The 15000-nt window shown below is 40.9% G+C and overlaps 1 protein-coding gene across 4 annotated transcripts in view; it reads right to left on the bottom strand.

Annotated features, from left to right (window-relative positions):
* LOC138033800 (stimulated by retinoic acid gene 6 protein-like) overlaps window positions 1–15000 on the bottom strand; it is a 67782-nt gene that overhangs the window by 28493 nt on the left and 24289 nt on the right. For all 4 annotated transcript variants that reach the window (XM_068881632.1, XM_068881634.1, XM_068881631.1 and 1 more), the window contains exons 6-10: window positions 10033–10081; window positions 9615–9761; window positions 8424–8509; window positions 2466–2530; window positions 1236–1297 (exon numbers count right to left, since the gene is read on the bottom strand). In XM_068881632.1, the coding sequence (XP_068737733.1) occupies window positions 1236–1297; window positions 2466–2530; window positions 8424–8509; window positions 9615–9761; window positions 10033–10081 (409 nt within the window). The remainder of the gene's footprint in view (window positions 1–1235; window positions 1298–2465; window positions 2531–8423; window positions 8510–9614; window positions 9762–10032; window positions 10082–15000) is intronic.

Below are 15000 nucleotides of genomic sequence, written 5' to 3'. Positions count from 1 at the left end.
ATGTGGGACAAATTTGGTCAAAGTCTGGGAGTTCACTGATCGACAATCATTCCTGACCTATTTGGACAGTGGTCAACACGCATGCATTACGTCAGTGCATTGTCGGAGGATCATGTCCACCACAACCTCAAACATCTTTGTTGCTGCCTTCACCACCTCTCACTCCAGGGTACTTCTCTACCAGACCTTGTACCATGTTGTTGAATGCATGCTCTATTTAACACAGTCTAGGTCCTCTACATCTACGCTCAGCAAACTCAACGAACCACCCTCAGCAAACCCAACAATCCACCCTTGCAGCCCCCCCCCCCCCCCCCCATCCTCCTCCCTCATGGTAACTATCTCTGCAATTTCAAGGACGAGGACAGGTTTGGCACAAGGCCGCCTTAAACATCTCCCTTTGTATAAAAACTGGTTTTTCCATTAACGTTTTCTTCTATTCTATTTCCAATTTGTCTTTCCATCTGCCATCCTGAATTTGATGATGTCATCATGCAACTGCAAGATGACCTGTCCCATGCACCCTAAATCCAACTGACTGCCATCTTAAATTCCCTCTCCTCCAATCAGAAGCCGCTACATCTTATTATGATAATAAAGACATCCTTAGACTTTGACTTTAGTGGTGCTATCTTGTTTTCTGTCCTCCACCAATCAGAGGCCTGCACCCAAACAAGGCAAAAGGCGCTTTGTGAGCTGATAGTGCTACTAGAAAGCATTGATATGGTCGTGATGACAATGGCAAACAAGGTCATAGTGCAAACCTAGGCACAGGTACAGTCTGCATAGGTATGGGTGTACAGGCATCAGCACATGCAGCAACAGGACACAAGCACCCTAACGGGCTTGGATATGACCATGAGCATGTGCCCCTGACCAAACAATGGCACATTGTATCCAGCAGCACTAAGGGCTCATGCTTGGGCACCCATACTGGTAAAGTTACTGGCATGGATATTAGGCGGTACATGTAGCAAAGGATTGGGCATCAGGCATCAACACTCTATGAGCAAGGTACAGCATGGAATTAGCATGATCACATGGCAGGTCGCCTAGCCTGTAATCAGACCCTCCCTCCCCACATTTTGTCTCAGGGAAGGAGGGCATGATAAATTTACTTGTCGGGTTACACGTTCAAAATCCAGATTCTGGCTTTTTTCCTATGGTTTCAGGCGTACTTTCTGCACCCTCCCTAAAGAAAAGAATGCCTGATCACAGGTTACACATTGCCCTACCTGAAAAAGAGCCATTCCAGCAACAACCAAAGTTGAGATGAATTGAGTTGAGAATTTGAAATCTAAGATGTGAACAAAAAGGCAAAAGCAGTTATAACAGGTGTAAACCTCAACTACAAGAAGACATACAGTGGCAGTTATTAGGATACAATTTTATCAAAAGCACTCTTTGGGTTACGATAAATGCTTCCATATAGAGGTCTTTGAAGCGATTTGAAATGCAAACTTACATAACATCAATCAAATAATTATGCATCTGCAGCTAATGTCACTACCCCCATAACAACCACATGTTTGTTCATCACCAGTACCATGGGATTGCCCTTTGCACAAGGCCATATTAATTATGGATTTGTTAAAGTACTACTACAGGTATTGTCATCACAAATCTAGTATATAGGTTTCAATTAGCACACCGTAGTGAAGCTTCTATTAGGCTAAATCTATATATTATTGACCATAGCAGAATAATGTGTGCAGGTGCAAGTATCCATATCCCAGGCTTTCCACTAGTTAAACGATTCCATTAATTTTAATAATAATTATCATTACAGAAGTTATTATTTCTGAATTTGTTTCCTGTCTAGTCCTAATATGTTTTGCAGTCATGCCAAGCCTGTGTCACACCATCTAGTTGTTTTTCAGCATCTTTCTCCATATGGTACAGGTTTTGTCTCCATAGAGAAGGAATACCCTATCAACCCAAGCTCTTAAGAAAGCCAATTTTGTGGTATTGGGTGTACATTACATATAGCACATTGCCAGATGTGATGGAGCTGCTGAAATTGCAATCAAGCAGTTTGAAGATGAAAGGCAAAAGTATGGGTGCAGGGATGGTGCAGTAGTGAGAGCACTCGCCCCCTACCAAAGTGGCACGGGTTTGACTCCCAGAATCGGCGCCATATGTGGGTTGAGTTTGTTGGTTCTCTACTCTGCACCACAAGGTTTTCTCCGGGTATTCCGGTTTCCTTTCTCCTCAAAAAAAAAAACAACATTTGACTTGATTTGCATTAATTGTTAGTCAGTTTACGTGTTCCAATTAGTACTCCAGCGCTAGAATGACGAGACACTTAAGATCCTATCTTTTCCTTTTTACTTGTAAATAACAAGTGCTACACAATACCTTTGGCTAGCTTTACACAATGCTCCGTTGCTAATTAAGTGTAATAATTATCACAGGTGAAATGGAGTTTTGCAACAAAAAAGAAAAATGGACAAGATGAGACAAACCTGGCCTTGGCTGGTAGATACAATATAAGAGCCTCAAGTACCACTTCACTTCTGTAACCGCTGGCCTGAATTGTACAGAGTAATGGAAAACAAATTTTTGTGGCCTGCAGTCAGTATTGTTACATCATGTACATTAAATTACCTATACCTGGTTTACTTTGAAGCCTACAGTACGTACTTCACTTTTAAATTGGAGCTTTAACTGCACAAACAGAACACAACATGACCCCACTCTTTATTGGAACAACCACAAAAAAGTAACATTCATTCAAGTGATGTTAAACATTTTCACCTAGCATAGAGAACCCAGAACAGTACTAAATAGTTAGTTGTTAACTCCATAAATTGCATTTAAATGGATTATAGTAACACGAGTACCCGTGTTCCTAGTGGTCAGTGGTTGGTTTGTTGGCAAATACACAGTAGTTCGGTACATGTACATCGTACTCATGGCATTTGTTCAGGCAGTGTGAGTTCTGTCCACCAGGGTGGTTAACACTCATAACAAAGTTTGTTTTGATGTCCTCTAGGGTTTATCACTTCAGCTGCGGTTGCCTAGTTTTCTATTCTCGTACAGGAATATCCCCCACACTGTCACTGGTCACACCCCTGCAGAGTTGTTCCTGAAGAGGACACCACGCATTCGTCTGTCCCTTCTTCACCCAAATCTGGCTCAGCATGTTGAGGAGCACCAAACCAAAGTAAAGCAACAGCAAGATGCTGGCCGCTCCAAGAGTTGTGGCTTCCTTCCAGGCGATCTGGTACTTGTGCGCAACTTCAGAGGGAAGGATAAGTGGCAACATGGTACCGTGATTTTGCCGATAGGTCCCTTGGCCTACCAAGTACGAGTGGGGGAACGCATGTGCCATGTGCACATAGATCATCTATTACCTGCAGGTGATGCCAAGCCCACATCAAACCCTCCCGGGCAGGAAGTGATACCGCAAACTTCGGTTGTACCACCAACTGTCTTACCAGTACCTAGTGATGTCACGCCTGCCAAGTTGCTCGAACCTACCTCACCAATACCTTCGGACGCAGGGCCCACTCCTATTCCTGAGTCCCCCTCGCCTGCAGCTACCACTTCGTCACCAGACCCACCTAGACGGTACCCAAAGCATTCACTTAAGCCAGTAAAACGCTTGGATTTGTGATGATTGAAACTTTGTTGAAGTGCTCTTTAAAGTTTGAAATTTGTTAGGAAAAACAATTCTAGGAGGGGGGAGATGTAGTATTTTGGGCCTTTCTTGTTCAATTGCCATATTTGGTCATGCCAAATGTGTGTGTTTTGATATTAAAAGCTTTGAGTTGTTGTGTTCAACTTTGTGTGTCTCTGTTTCCTTTGAGTGTACTAGCTAAGAAATATTACAGTAAGGTAGATGAGAGGTGAAATATGTGTGACCCTTGCATTACGTGAGACAAAGCTGAAACTGATCGGATTTCAACCAAAGCTAAACTCCCTCAAATTTTGGAATATCCAAACTGCTTTCCTATGCACCCTGAAGCTTGACTGATAGTGGCTTCCTGGCAAACTGCGCTTAGACTGTTTTTCACTTTTGGTCACGCTAATGGATAAGCACAAACATTAACCGCACGAACTAACAGCGCCACGCCATGTCACTTGTAACTCGTTGGGCGATCAAAATTTTTTTTTTTTTCCTTAATTATTTTTATGGCACGCTGGCCAACTTTGTCAAGACAATTGACTGTTGTTTTGGCACGCTCGCCGAGATTTTTGAGCACACTGGCTCGATAAAAAGGAGGCTTTACATATGCCCTCTGATTGAGTTTATAGTGAATATATTGAGGTGGTTTTGTTTTTTGTTTCTTAAATGGCACGCTGGCCGATCTGGTCAAGGCAATTGGCACTTTTGGCAAGCTAGCCGTGACTGGCACTGTCACTCGCCGTTTTTGCACTGATCTCCATAACTGCCTCCCTGGGCGATTTTTCAGTCTGCTATTTGCTAGATTTGCGACACTCTGGCTCCCAAAAAGACTTAATTAAAGTACATGCAAGAAGACAACGCTCACAAGTGAATAATATCAAGATTTCCACTCACCTTTCCCTGCCTGGTTTGTTTCGCACAATGGCCAACACGAGAATGCGGGAATACACCCGAAAATGACCATGAGGTCAATGTGGTCACCAATCATGATCGTCTTGATGTGATTGATTTAGATTAAAAAAAAAAAACACCGCAATGCCATTGGCTACCTCGAAAACAATCACCAATGATGTCACTCTTACATTCCCTTATGGCCTGGCCTCAGTTGTTTGAATGCCGGATTACTTTACCCAGATGATAAGTCATTATCTGATAGTTTCAATGTGTGCAAAGATGTCAGAATTTGCTGACTTGACCGTAAATAAATATGAAAACCTTAGCCAATGTTTAATGTGGCATACATTTTACCGTAAACACCTGCAGATAAGCCACACCCCAAATAAAGCAACTCAAATTTTCGAAAAAAACGTTTTTTGAAAGAAATAAAAAGAAATCCAAGTCGAGTCTTTTTTATTAGCATTGAAACGGAACATACTTCAAAGTCACAATTTTAGCACTCAAATATAACGAATACTGTTTCTGCCAACTTTGACACATGATTGGTCTTTTTTCTCGTATTTGTTGACAGGAATTTCTTCCTTCAACACAGTTTTTCCATTACAACAAGAACGTGAGCAGAACATTTGCAGCTTAGTCACCAAGCTTTAGATCGGACGCGAAAGTGGAAAACTGGACATCGGAAGCCGCACCCCTGATTTCGGGTCAGTACGCAGCTATTACAATGGCTCTTGGGATTGCTTTAGTTAACAATGGACACAAATTACAATACAAAAGAAACAATGGACCTTAACTCTAAACAAAATAGAGCTGCCTCCTAAAGGGATCCAATGAAATTAGAGGTTGTAAAGAGCTGCGTCCTATCTCCTGATTTCTAGCAACAATTTTTGTGAAAAAGGAGCGGCTTATCTGTAGGTGTTTCTCTGGATAGTGCACATGACTTATACATGGCCACTGGATAAAGTTAACCAGCCTTTCAACAACTGGGGTCAGAAGGAGTCAGTGTGACTGGTGGAATTCAGAAGATCCCTTCTCCGTGCAATAATTATATCGGAAAATGTATGACAGTTGATGACATCACTGATGGTATCATGTCGTTCAACAGACATGGGTTACTTACAAAGTTTGACGTGGAGAGTGACTTCCACGTTGTTCGTGTACATTGCGATTATTGTTACCTCTGGGGCAGCAGTGGAGAGGCAAATACTTTGTTGACATGGTGTTTCCTTTTGGTTTACTTTCAGCCCGTCTTTCATCATTTGTTGCTAATGTAGTTGAGTGGATCCTTAGGGAGAACTATGAACTGGGTTTCCTTTCTCACTAGTTGAATAAATTCATACACTGGGTCCTCTTAGTTCTTCTAAATTTGCCAGTGAAATTTAAATAAGTGTATCTGGATGTTCAAGGATTAAGGCATTCTGCGCTATGCAGATAAATTGGAGGGCCCTTCTACCTGCCTGACTGTCTTGGGTATAGAGCTTGATTCTCTCCTGTCAGAGGAGCACCTTCTCATGAAAAGTTTGAGCGCATAAGGCATTACTGGACTCTTGGTCATCCAAGTGGTATTGCTCTTGTAAGAAGTTCGAGTCTTTGTGTGGCAACTTGCAGCATGCATTAAAGACCGACTTTTCTGTGTCATATGATCAATTTGCTCTCCATTTTGAGACAGCAGGACTGCCACCTGGATCTCACATGGAGGCGTAAAGTTTTTCACTCGTCGAATGGCCATAGTTTTCTCTTGTGTCCTAAGTGAGGTGCGGGTTCCGATTTTTCAAGTCTGAATGGATGCTGCAGGTTCTATTGGATCAGGGTTGCTGTAGGCTCGGAACGGTTTGCGAGCAGGCGGTCTACATGTGCGTGTACATCACAGGTGTCACTGTCTATTGCCCACAAGGAACTTTAATTTTCCCTGTAGTTTTGGCAGCTTTTTGGTGGTGACATTAGTGGTTCATGAAACGGGTGGAATTTTGTGTTGTGTTGTGTTATTGTGGTCTGCTACTTCAAGAGATTTGAACATGCTGGTGGTACTCCATCACCTGTCAATGCTGGCAGCCTGACATCATTTTGCTTTTACTGCATGCCACTGCCAACTGTTTGGCTTAGTTGGTTGAGTATCAGACCACTGTGTAAGAGGTCGAGGGATCAAAACTGTGGCTACACAGTGGCTAACCCTCTTTAAAGGAGGGGACTGACTGACTGCTTAACCCATTGAAACCTCAAATACCCTAGGACCCTCCCACTTCACAAGTAAAATCGCCTGACGATAGGTAGAGTAAAATCTGTTGAGTCTCACTCCCAGGAGTCAATGGGTTGAGGGAGGGAACATACATGGAGTTTTTGACTGCTTAACCTATTGACACCTCGAATGCCCTAGGACATTGACAAGTAAAATAGTGTTAGACAGAGTAAAATCATTCAAGTGTCACTCTCAAGGGTCAAGGGTTAAATACTGAGGGGAAAGTGCTGCCTTGGTAATTATGACATCAGCAAAATGGTTTGACTTTCTAGCCTTCTCGGTTAAGGACAATAAACCATGATAGGCTCCATCTCACAACCCTCAAGAACCCACACAGAATTTGCAAAGGGCAGGGCATGGAGTTGCCAGTGTTGTGGTCAACCAACTCAGTTGCTGATCTGTCTCTTCATTTGACTTTCAAAGGTGCTATCAGCCAAGTCCTCAAGCATCCCAGTGCCTCCATAGCTTCTGGCCCTGCCTACTAGTTAAACTCAGAAGTGCCAATTCTAACTGGCAAATGGTTTCAATTGGTTCCTCTTACCTACTGGGTCTATAATTACACTTAACACCAATTCATAGATTATTACATCCTGGATGATTATACTAAAATAGTGAGAATGGCTCCATGCTGGCTACAAATAAGTAAACTTTGATGTCTTTCCGTTCTTACCATGTCGATCGTTTACACCACCCTCGATAAAAGTCTACCTGTCAGCTGTATGCTCTCTACACACTGACAACGGCTTTCTCGATTTCTTGGTCAACGGCTTACAACTCTTATGTCTTCTACGTGGGATAAAGCACCACCACGGCAGAAATCACTCACAGCATCAACCAGTAACTGCTGACATTAGGGCCGTGTTCATCGTTCACTGGAACTGCAAGACCCAGATAATATCATGTTCGTTCTTTGGGAGTGCTGGAGAGTTCACTGTCAACTCCAGCTTTGATCCCTCCATTCATGTACAGTGTAACTGTTCAGGGCTTGCAAGTCAAAGAAGAAGAAGTAAATCCCCCAGCCTTTGCATTCACATTAAAAGTTCCAAAACTGACCTTTTTTTTCTTTTTTTTTTTTTTTTTTAACGGTACTTGAGAGTTGTTTTGTTATCAGGGGCGTGGGCAGGCCTCTCGCTGCCCAATCACTGTAATCATGGCTTATCTCCATCTCTGAGGGTCCTCTCTTCATTGGTAGGGCTGGTCAGCCTTTGTCTTGTTTTTGGCTGTCATCATTCCTTCAGTGAACATTACCCTGTGCATGCTAAATCCATTAAAATGCAATTTAAAGGAGTTAATAACTAGAACGGCCCGTGTTGCAAGTGGTCAGTGATTGGTTTGTAGGTTGTTGTGCAGCAGTTCTGTACATTGTACTTATGGTGTTTATTCTGGCAGCATGGGGAGTTCTGTCCTCAGCGTGGTTCATAGCATGTTTGTTTTGGCATCCCCCTCATGCCAATTCCCTCCTTTTTTTCTGCTGAAAGTTCAGAGTGACAAGTCCCTTTTTTAAAATTTCTGGCATGGGGGCTAATTGTTGTGTTGCGGCGTTGTGCCAGCTTTGGAGGTAGAAGCCCCAGGATATCCAAGGGACCCAACCTCCACAAAGCGATGCAGTTGCTGACCAAGCGAAAAGCTGTCAGTCTACAACAAAAGTTTGTTGTTTACCTGTTCCGACCTGAATTTAGCAACCTGTTGATATGTTCCATTTCCAGCTTTCCAGCGAAACATTTATCAATATTGTCACTAGCTCTCTAAATAAATAAATAAAAAACAATTTTAATACATATTTCAGCAAAAAGAAAGTGTTTGGCCTACACGGAAGGTACTTAATTCTGTTTGTTTGTAAAACTAATGAGCAGAATAGTTCTGCCCTCAACCCAATCCTCATTTGCTCCATTCCTCAAACTATTCTATTCAGCCACTTTTGACAGCCACTTTTCTTTTGATAAACAAATTCTTGAAATATTGAGAAAGGAAATAAAACAACAACACAACCATTTTCCAGAATTTCATCCTAGAACTTCGGATATACCGAGCAGGTATGTCACATGGGACATTACACTTGGTGGGTAACTATTGTTTGAAAATCGAAGTTAATATTCAGGTACGAAAGAGGCAGGTACAGGCCCCTACACCTCTTAAATTTCATCCTTTATTCATTAGTTGATGAAAAATGCTTCCCTAACCCAGCGTTTGTCCTTGATTGTGCTCTCCTGATGTCAAAACCCTGATATCTTGCACTCTGATGTCATTGTTTCAAGGTCTTGCAATGTTTGCAAACGACTGAAGTGGGTGCTTCAGATGCACCCCCACTGATCCTCCAGTTTCTCCCACATAATGGTTGTGATGTCAAAATATTAATTTTCTGTTTAAATACTGATAATTTGCTATGAGTCGGTAGTGCTTCCGGAGCAGGAAACTCAAGGCCTAGGATTTCAAATCCCATGGAAAACAAATTTTCGGTTCCATGCACAGAGATCATGGGAACCATCTGTAACTATTTTTCGGTTCCGTTAAAATTCATGGAAACCCGTTTTTAATTATAATAATCACTGATTTTAATAAACATCCTGTAAATACTTTAAAACAGAGCTCCAGTGTATACTTTGTTTAAAAAAAGTTCAACATCTACTTAAGTGTCAACAGAATGATCGATCGGTAAGGCTGCATGTTTACCTGGGAAACTATTTTCCGGTTCCGTTATTTTAATCACACGGTAACGGCACGGTACCGGAAACGATCATTACCGTGAAATCCTAGGGCTTGGAAACTAATCTCTTCAATAGAAAGCATGGAGGTATCTCCTGGTCTTAAATGGATGGCAAAATTTAATGACTCCAAGTCATGATCACTTACACAGTCGCCTCTCATGGAATCAGTAGACCAATGATGCTTGACTTCAACACAGAGCAGAACACCAAACCTTATCGTAATAAACAAAAGGCACAAGAGCACTGGGAGGAAACTAAGCACTTCGAGATACCGCAGATGTTTGACCTCAGCCTAAACAAAAACAATGGATAAAACATTCATTGGATGCATTGTAATGACTGCATTGACTGTACACCTTGACCAGACCAAAAATAATTTTAAAAAACCACTAAGAATCAGCAACAAGAGATGAAGTTAACTTAATGCTGTACAACTACATGCACTTAGCCATACTTTTAAAACAGGCACTGAAAATTACAATGTAGTTATATTGTTACTCCAGTATGCAAAAAAAAAATTACAGAGCAATAAAATCAACGAGTATGCATTTTCAATTTCTCACATTGTAAAGGTTTCCACACTGAAAATACAACACAAGTTGGAAGGAAAACCTGTACATGACAAAGAAAATACAGTACAACAGTTAGCCATACTTCAAAAAATTGGGAAAGGCATGCACGTTAGTCATTAATGTGCTATGCCTCCACACAAAGACATTGACAGTATATTTTATGTCAGCATCCAAGACACATACCATGTGCTCATGAGTAGAAGGGCTAGTCGCCATGTTCGTTTCTGGATTATTTGTGAGTTAAAGGGGCACTGTCATGCGATGACATGTGCAGTATTTTTCACTCGCAGAGATTTTACCAGACTTTTCTTTTTTTTTTTTTGTTTATTAAAGTCAACACTTAAGATGTCTTTCAAAAAGCAATTAAATTATCATTTATTTTTCTACTTTCGATGATTTTGGGTCCAAGAAATAAAAGTGAACCCAAAAATCATTGATATCATGCCAATATATTTTGTTTACTGACAGCTGAAAATCAGTGAAGAGGGACCCACAACAATGTTGGTGGTACAAGTGCTCACACAGAAATATTCCAATTGCGTTACGATTTTGTTAGTTAAAGGTGCAATTTCTGTTTGCAGAAAACCTGCCTAATTGCTTCCTTGTTGTCTGACTGGCTGTTTTCCCAACTTGATGACTTGGATTTTTTGGGGACAAAGTGAATATGTAGACGGCCTCAATTAAAATAAATAGTTGAGTTTTCGCATAGGCAACCCAAGTTCGTGTCACTAGAGAGCGTGTAATAATTGATTACTAGTGGGAATACTACCTTTGAGTGCGAGCGGTGTTGCGTTACAGGCGGCCGTTGAGAATTTAAACGCGTTGTGAGACTTTGTATGGGAAATAAAATACCGTCGATTATGAAGCCTAAAAAACGCTCCATTTAGCATTCATTCAAGAAAAGGGATGAAAACGACTCACCTCTGGTGTATTCTTGTGCCTTTTGGAGCTTATTTTACCGTTTCAGGAATTCCGTGTTTTCAATGTTTTAAGACCAAGTCAAGGCTGCACACTACGATTTCTATGGCGTACGATCCCCGCCAAAATTCATTGTTTGAATTTTAGATTCATCTTTTGAATTTTAAATTCATAATTTAAATTTCTAACCTTAGTAGTTGAATTTTATAGGCGAATTTAAAATTTTACACTCTTGCTTCAGATTTCGCATCATTGGAAAACGTTTTTACACTCGTCTTTCAGCTTTTAAACTCAACTCTTTTATTTGACATTGCTCGCCGTGTATTTTCAACTCGCTTCATCGAATTACAAAGTAGAACCATGCAATTTTCAACTTGACGCTGTCGATAAAACTATACATCGGACAAATTTTCCTGCATTGTTACTTTTTATAAGCTAAAATGCCTGTGCCAATACTCGTCGAATTTTGCCACTTGCCGAGTCATATTTTAAACTCGACCGTGAAAATTTTCAACACGACTTCTGAATTTTCCGTCACGCTTCAGTGATCGTTGATCAAAACCATCTGTCTGGGGGGGACAAAAACCTGGGCCCGGGCCCATGGGCTAACCCATGGGCTACCCTATGTGCCACCCTATGGGCTACCTTATTTTGATGATTTTATAATTTCACAATAATTTTATCAGTGTAACATTTTCGGTAACTTGACCCTTTTTCGTCGCTTCATGAAGGGCACTTAATCTTGTGTAATAGGGAGGAATTTCAAAGATTTTGTTAATAAGATTGACAAATAAAGAAACAAATTAATACACAGGTGAAGTTGCACTCTGAGAAAACAAATTTTAAAAAAAACTTTTCCCAAAAAAGCCATTTAACTGCACAGCGTTGCTTGTCTCGTCAATTGAAGCCATAGGAAAACGTGGGTTTTTTGTTTTTTTTGTTTTTTTTAAATCTAAAACTGTACAGCGCTGGCCGGATATAGTTTCAGAGAAAAGGCCTATGAAGTGGAAGTAAAGTTGTTTTTTTTGCCCTTGAGTACTATCAACCAAAACCCCGAATGAGGTGACCACCGAGAACGTGCGAGCGCGTATGCAAAACAACCGAAATATAGTGAAAAAATGCTCACCATCAGTACAGTACTTCTACATCAGTACAGTACTTCTACGCGGCATGTGATCTGGCGCTAAAAAGTAACAGGGAACGGAACAAAGGGCCTTTAGTATGGCTGATAAATCGATAAATCTTCGCTTCTCTGTTTGCCTGTGACCTCTTTGTGTTTTCGCAGATATTCTTTCGGCTGGTCACGCCATCTATTCTCCCCAACTTTGTTCTTGTGGTTTTAATTAGTCGCGCAATCTGCATGACTAAAAAAATAACAAATAATAAATTCGTATTAACAAAATCTTTGAAATTCCTCCCTATTACACAACATTAAGTGCCCTTCATGAGGCGACGAAAAAGGGTCAAGTTACCGAAAATGTTACACTGATAAAATTATTGTGAAATTATAAAATCATCAAAATAAGGTAGCCCATAGGGTGGCACATAGGGTAGCCCATGGGTTAGCCCATGGGCCCGGGCCCAGGTTTTTGTCCCCCCCAGACAGATGGTTTTGATCAACGATCACTGAAGCGTGACGGAAAATTCAGACGTCGTGTTGAAAATTTTAGCTTATAAAAAGTAACAATGCAGGAAAATTTGTCCGATGTATAGTTTCATCGACAACGTCAAGTTGAAAATTGCATGGTTCTACTTTGTAATTCGATGAAGCGAGTTGAAAATACACGGCGAGCAATGTCAAATAAAAGAGTTGAGTTTAAAAGCTGAAAGACGAGTGTAAAAACGTTTTCCAATGATGCGAAATCTGAAGCAAGAATGTAAAATTTTAAATTCGCCTATAAAATTCAACTACTAAGGTTAGAAATTTAAATTATGAATTTAAAATTCAAAAGATGAATCTAAAATTCAAACAATGAATTTTGGCGGGGATCGTACGCCATAGATTTCGACCGTTGTCAGCTCAGAGGCGATTTGCGCTTCGAAAATCCATCCCAGCCGCGATTTTTTCACGCAAAGCTAAAGCCACATCATTGCGAACCTCCGTGAATGTTTCATCGTCAAAAATCCCCACAAACTTGGCTGGAAATAGCATTTTCTTCTTCCGATTCCACAATAGCCGATGAAGTTAACGGCTGGTGATCATGTAACATGTCACGGAGCTTGGATCCGAGGTCAAATCAACTCCACTCGATGAGGTACAGTCATTTCATGTACAACACTTACCCCATCCCCACAGCCGCTTCACGAAGAGCTCCATGGTTACGAGTGACGCTGTGGGAATGGGGTAAGTGTTGTACATGAAATGACTGTACCTCAGCGGGTGGAGTTGATTTGACCTCGGATCAAATTTCCGTGTCATGTTACATGATCACCAGCCGTTAACCTCATCAGGTATTGTGGAATTGGAAGAAGAAAATGCTATTTCCAGCCAAGTTTGTGGGGATTTTTGACGATGAAACAGTCACGGAGGTTCGCAAATGATGTGGCTTTAGCTTTGCGTGAAAAAATCGCGGCTAGGATGGATTTTCGAGGCGCAAACCGCCTCTGAGCTGACAACGGTCGAAATCGTAGTGTCCAGCCTTGACTTGGTCTTAGAACATTGAAAACATGGAATTCCCGAAACGGTAAAAATAACCTCCAAAAGGCACAAGAATACACCAGAGGTGAGTCATTTTCATTCCTTTTATTGAATGAACCTTAAATGGAGCGTTTTTTAGGCTTCATAATCGAAGGTATTTTATTTCCCATACAAAGTCTTACAACGCGTTTCAATTCTCAATGGCCGCCTGTAACGCAACACTGCTTTGCACTCAAAGGTAATATTCCCACTAGTCATCAATTATTACATGCTCTCTAGTGACGCGAACTTGGGCTGCCTATGGTTTTTGCTTTCAAATCTTGCTCATAATTACGTGGATTTGAGGAATGCGTAATACGCCTACAGGTTAGTACCAATAATTTTAGAATTGTCCGAAAACGCACGTTGCGACAAGGGAGAATATTCCTTTTTCAAAAGAAAAATTGCTTTCTGATGACCCTTTAAAGTGCCTATCACCTCAACACACTTTTCCACTTCGTCCCAAATACATGGTGTTGTTTATAGAACCTTTTGATTGAAATTTCACTTTTTTATTGGCTTTCAAAAACGGGAAAAGTGATCATACTTTGATCCATAACCGAGCAATGAAGGAGAATGGGTTTGATACCGGGTTGACGTCACAAATTAATTTGCATTGAGATAGTTCTTTGAAAACAGCGATGCAAATTAATTTGTGACGTCAACCCGGTATCGAACCCATTCCCTTTCATTGCTCGGTTATTAATCACGGTATGACCACTTTTCCCGTTTTTCAAAACCAATGAAAGAGTGAAATCTCAATCTAAATGTTATAAAAACAACACCATGTGTTTGGGATGATTTCGGAGAATAAACATATTGGAAAAGTGTGTTGAGGTGAAAGGCACTTTAAACGAGAACCAAACTGGCATTTGCCTAATATATACTAAGTCTTATGTTTCACAGCCATTGCAATGAATACAATAAATGGAGTCGAGAGTGGGTTTGTTGTTGACAATGCAATCCTTTGGTTTTGGAAACATAATGAGCCGTTACATTTTTCCAAAAAGGCTTTCGATCCACTTTGACATTGTCGCGAGGCAAAATCCTTTAATTTAAACCAACAGTTTTTCCGTGTCCACCAAAGCGTTACAAGAGCTGGTAACAGTTTTTAAACAGCTAAGAGGAGTGGACTTTAGATAACCATTATTAATTTTGTCTTCGGAACAATAAGCAATGTATTCTTGCTCTTTAACCTTGGAATCACATGGTGATGGAAAGCATTCTGCCCTGGTGAGCAAGGCTTTGAGCACAGAATTTCTATTTGATAATGGCAGATTGAATGGTAGTCAAAAGCGAGATATTTGTGTGTGTTGGTTTAAAATAAAGACAAGTTGCTAGATTTCCCTACGTGCACTATCATA

Source organism: Montipora capricornis, chromosome 14 (assembly GCF_036669925.1).
Source record: "Montipora capricornis isolate CH-2021 chromosome 14, ASM3666992v2, whole genome shotgun sequence".
In the NCBI taxonomy this organism is placed as follows: domain Eukaryota; kingdom Metazoa; phylum Cnidaria; class Anthozoa; order Scleractinia; family Acroporidae; genus Montipora; species Montipora capricornis.
The sequence above is the reverse complement of the archived record's forward strand: the minus strand, read 5'-3'. Positions and strand labels throughout refer to the sequence as shown.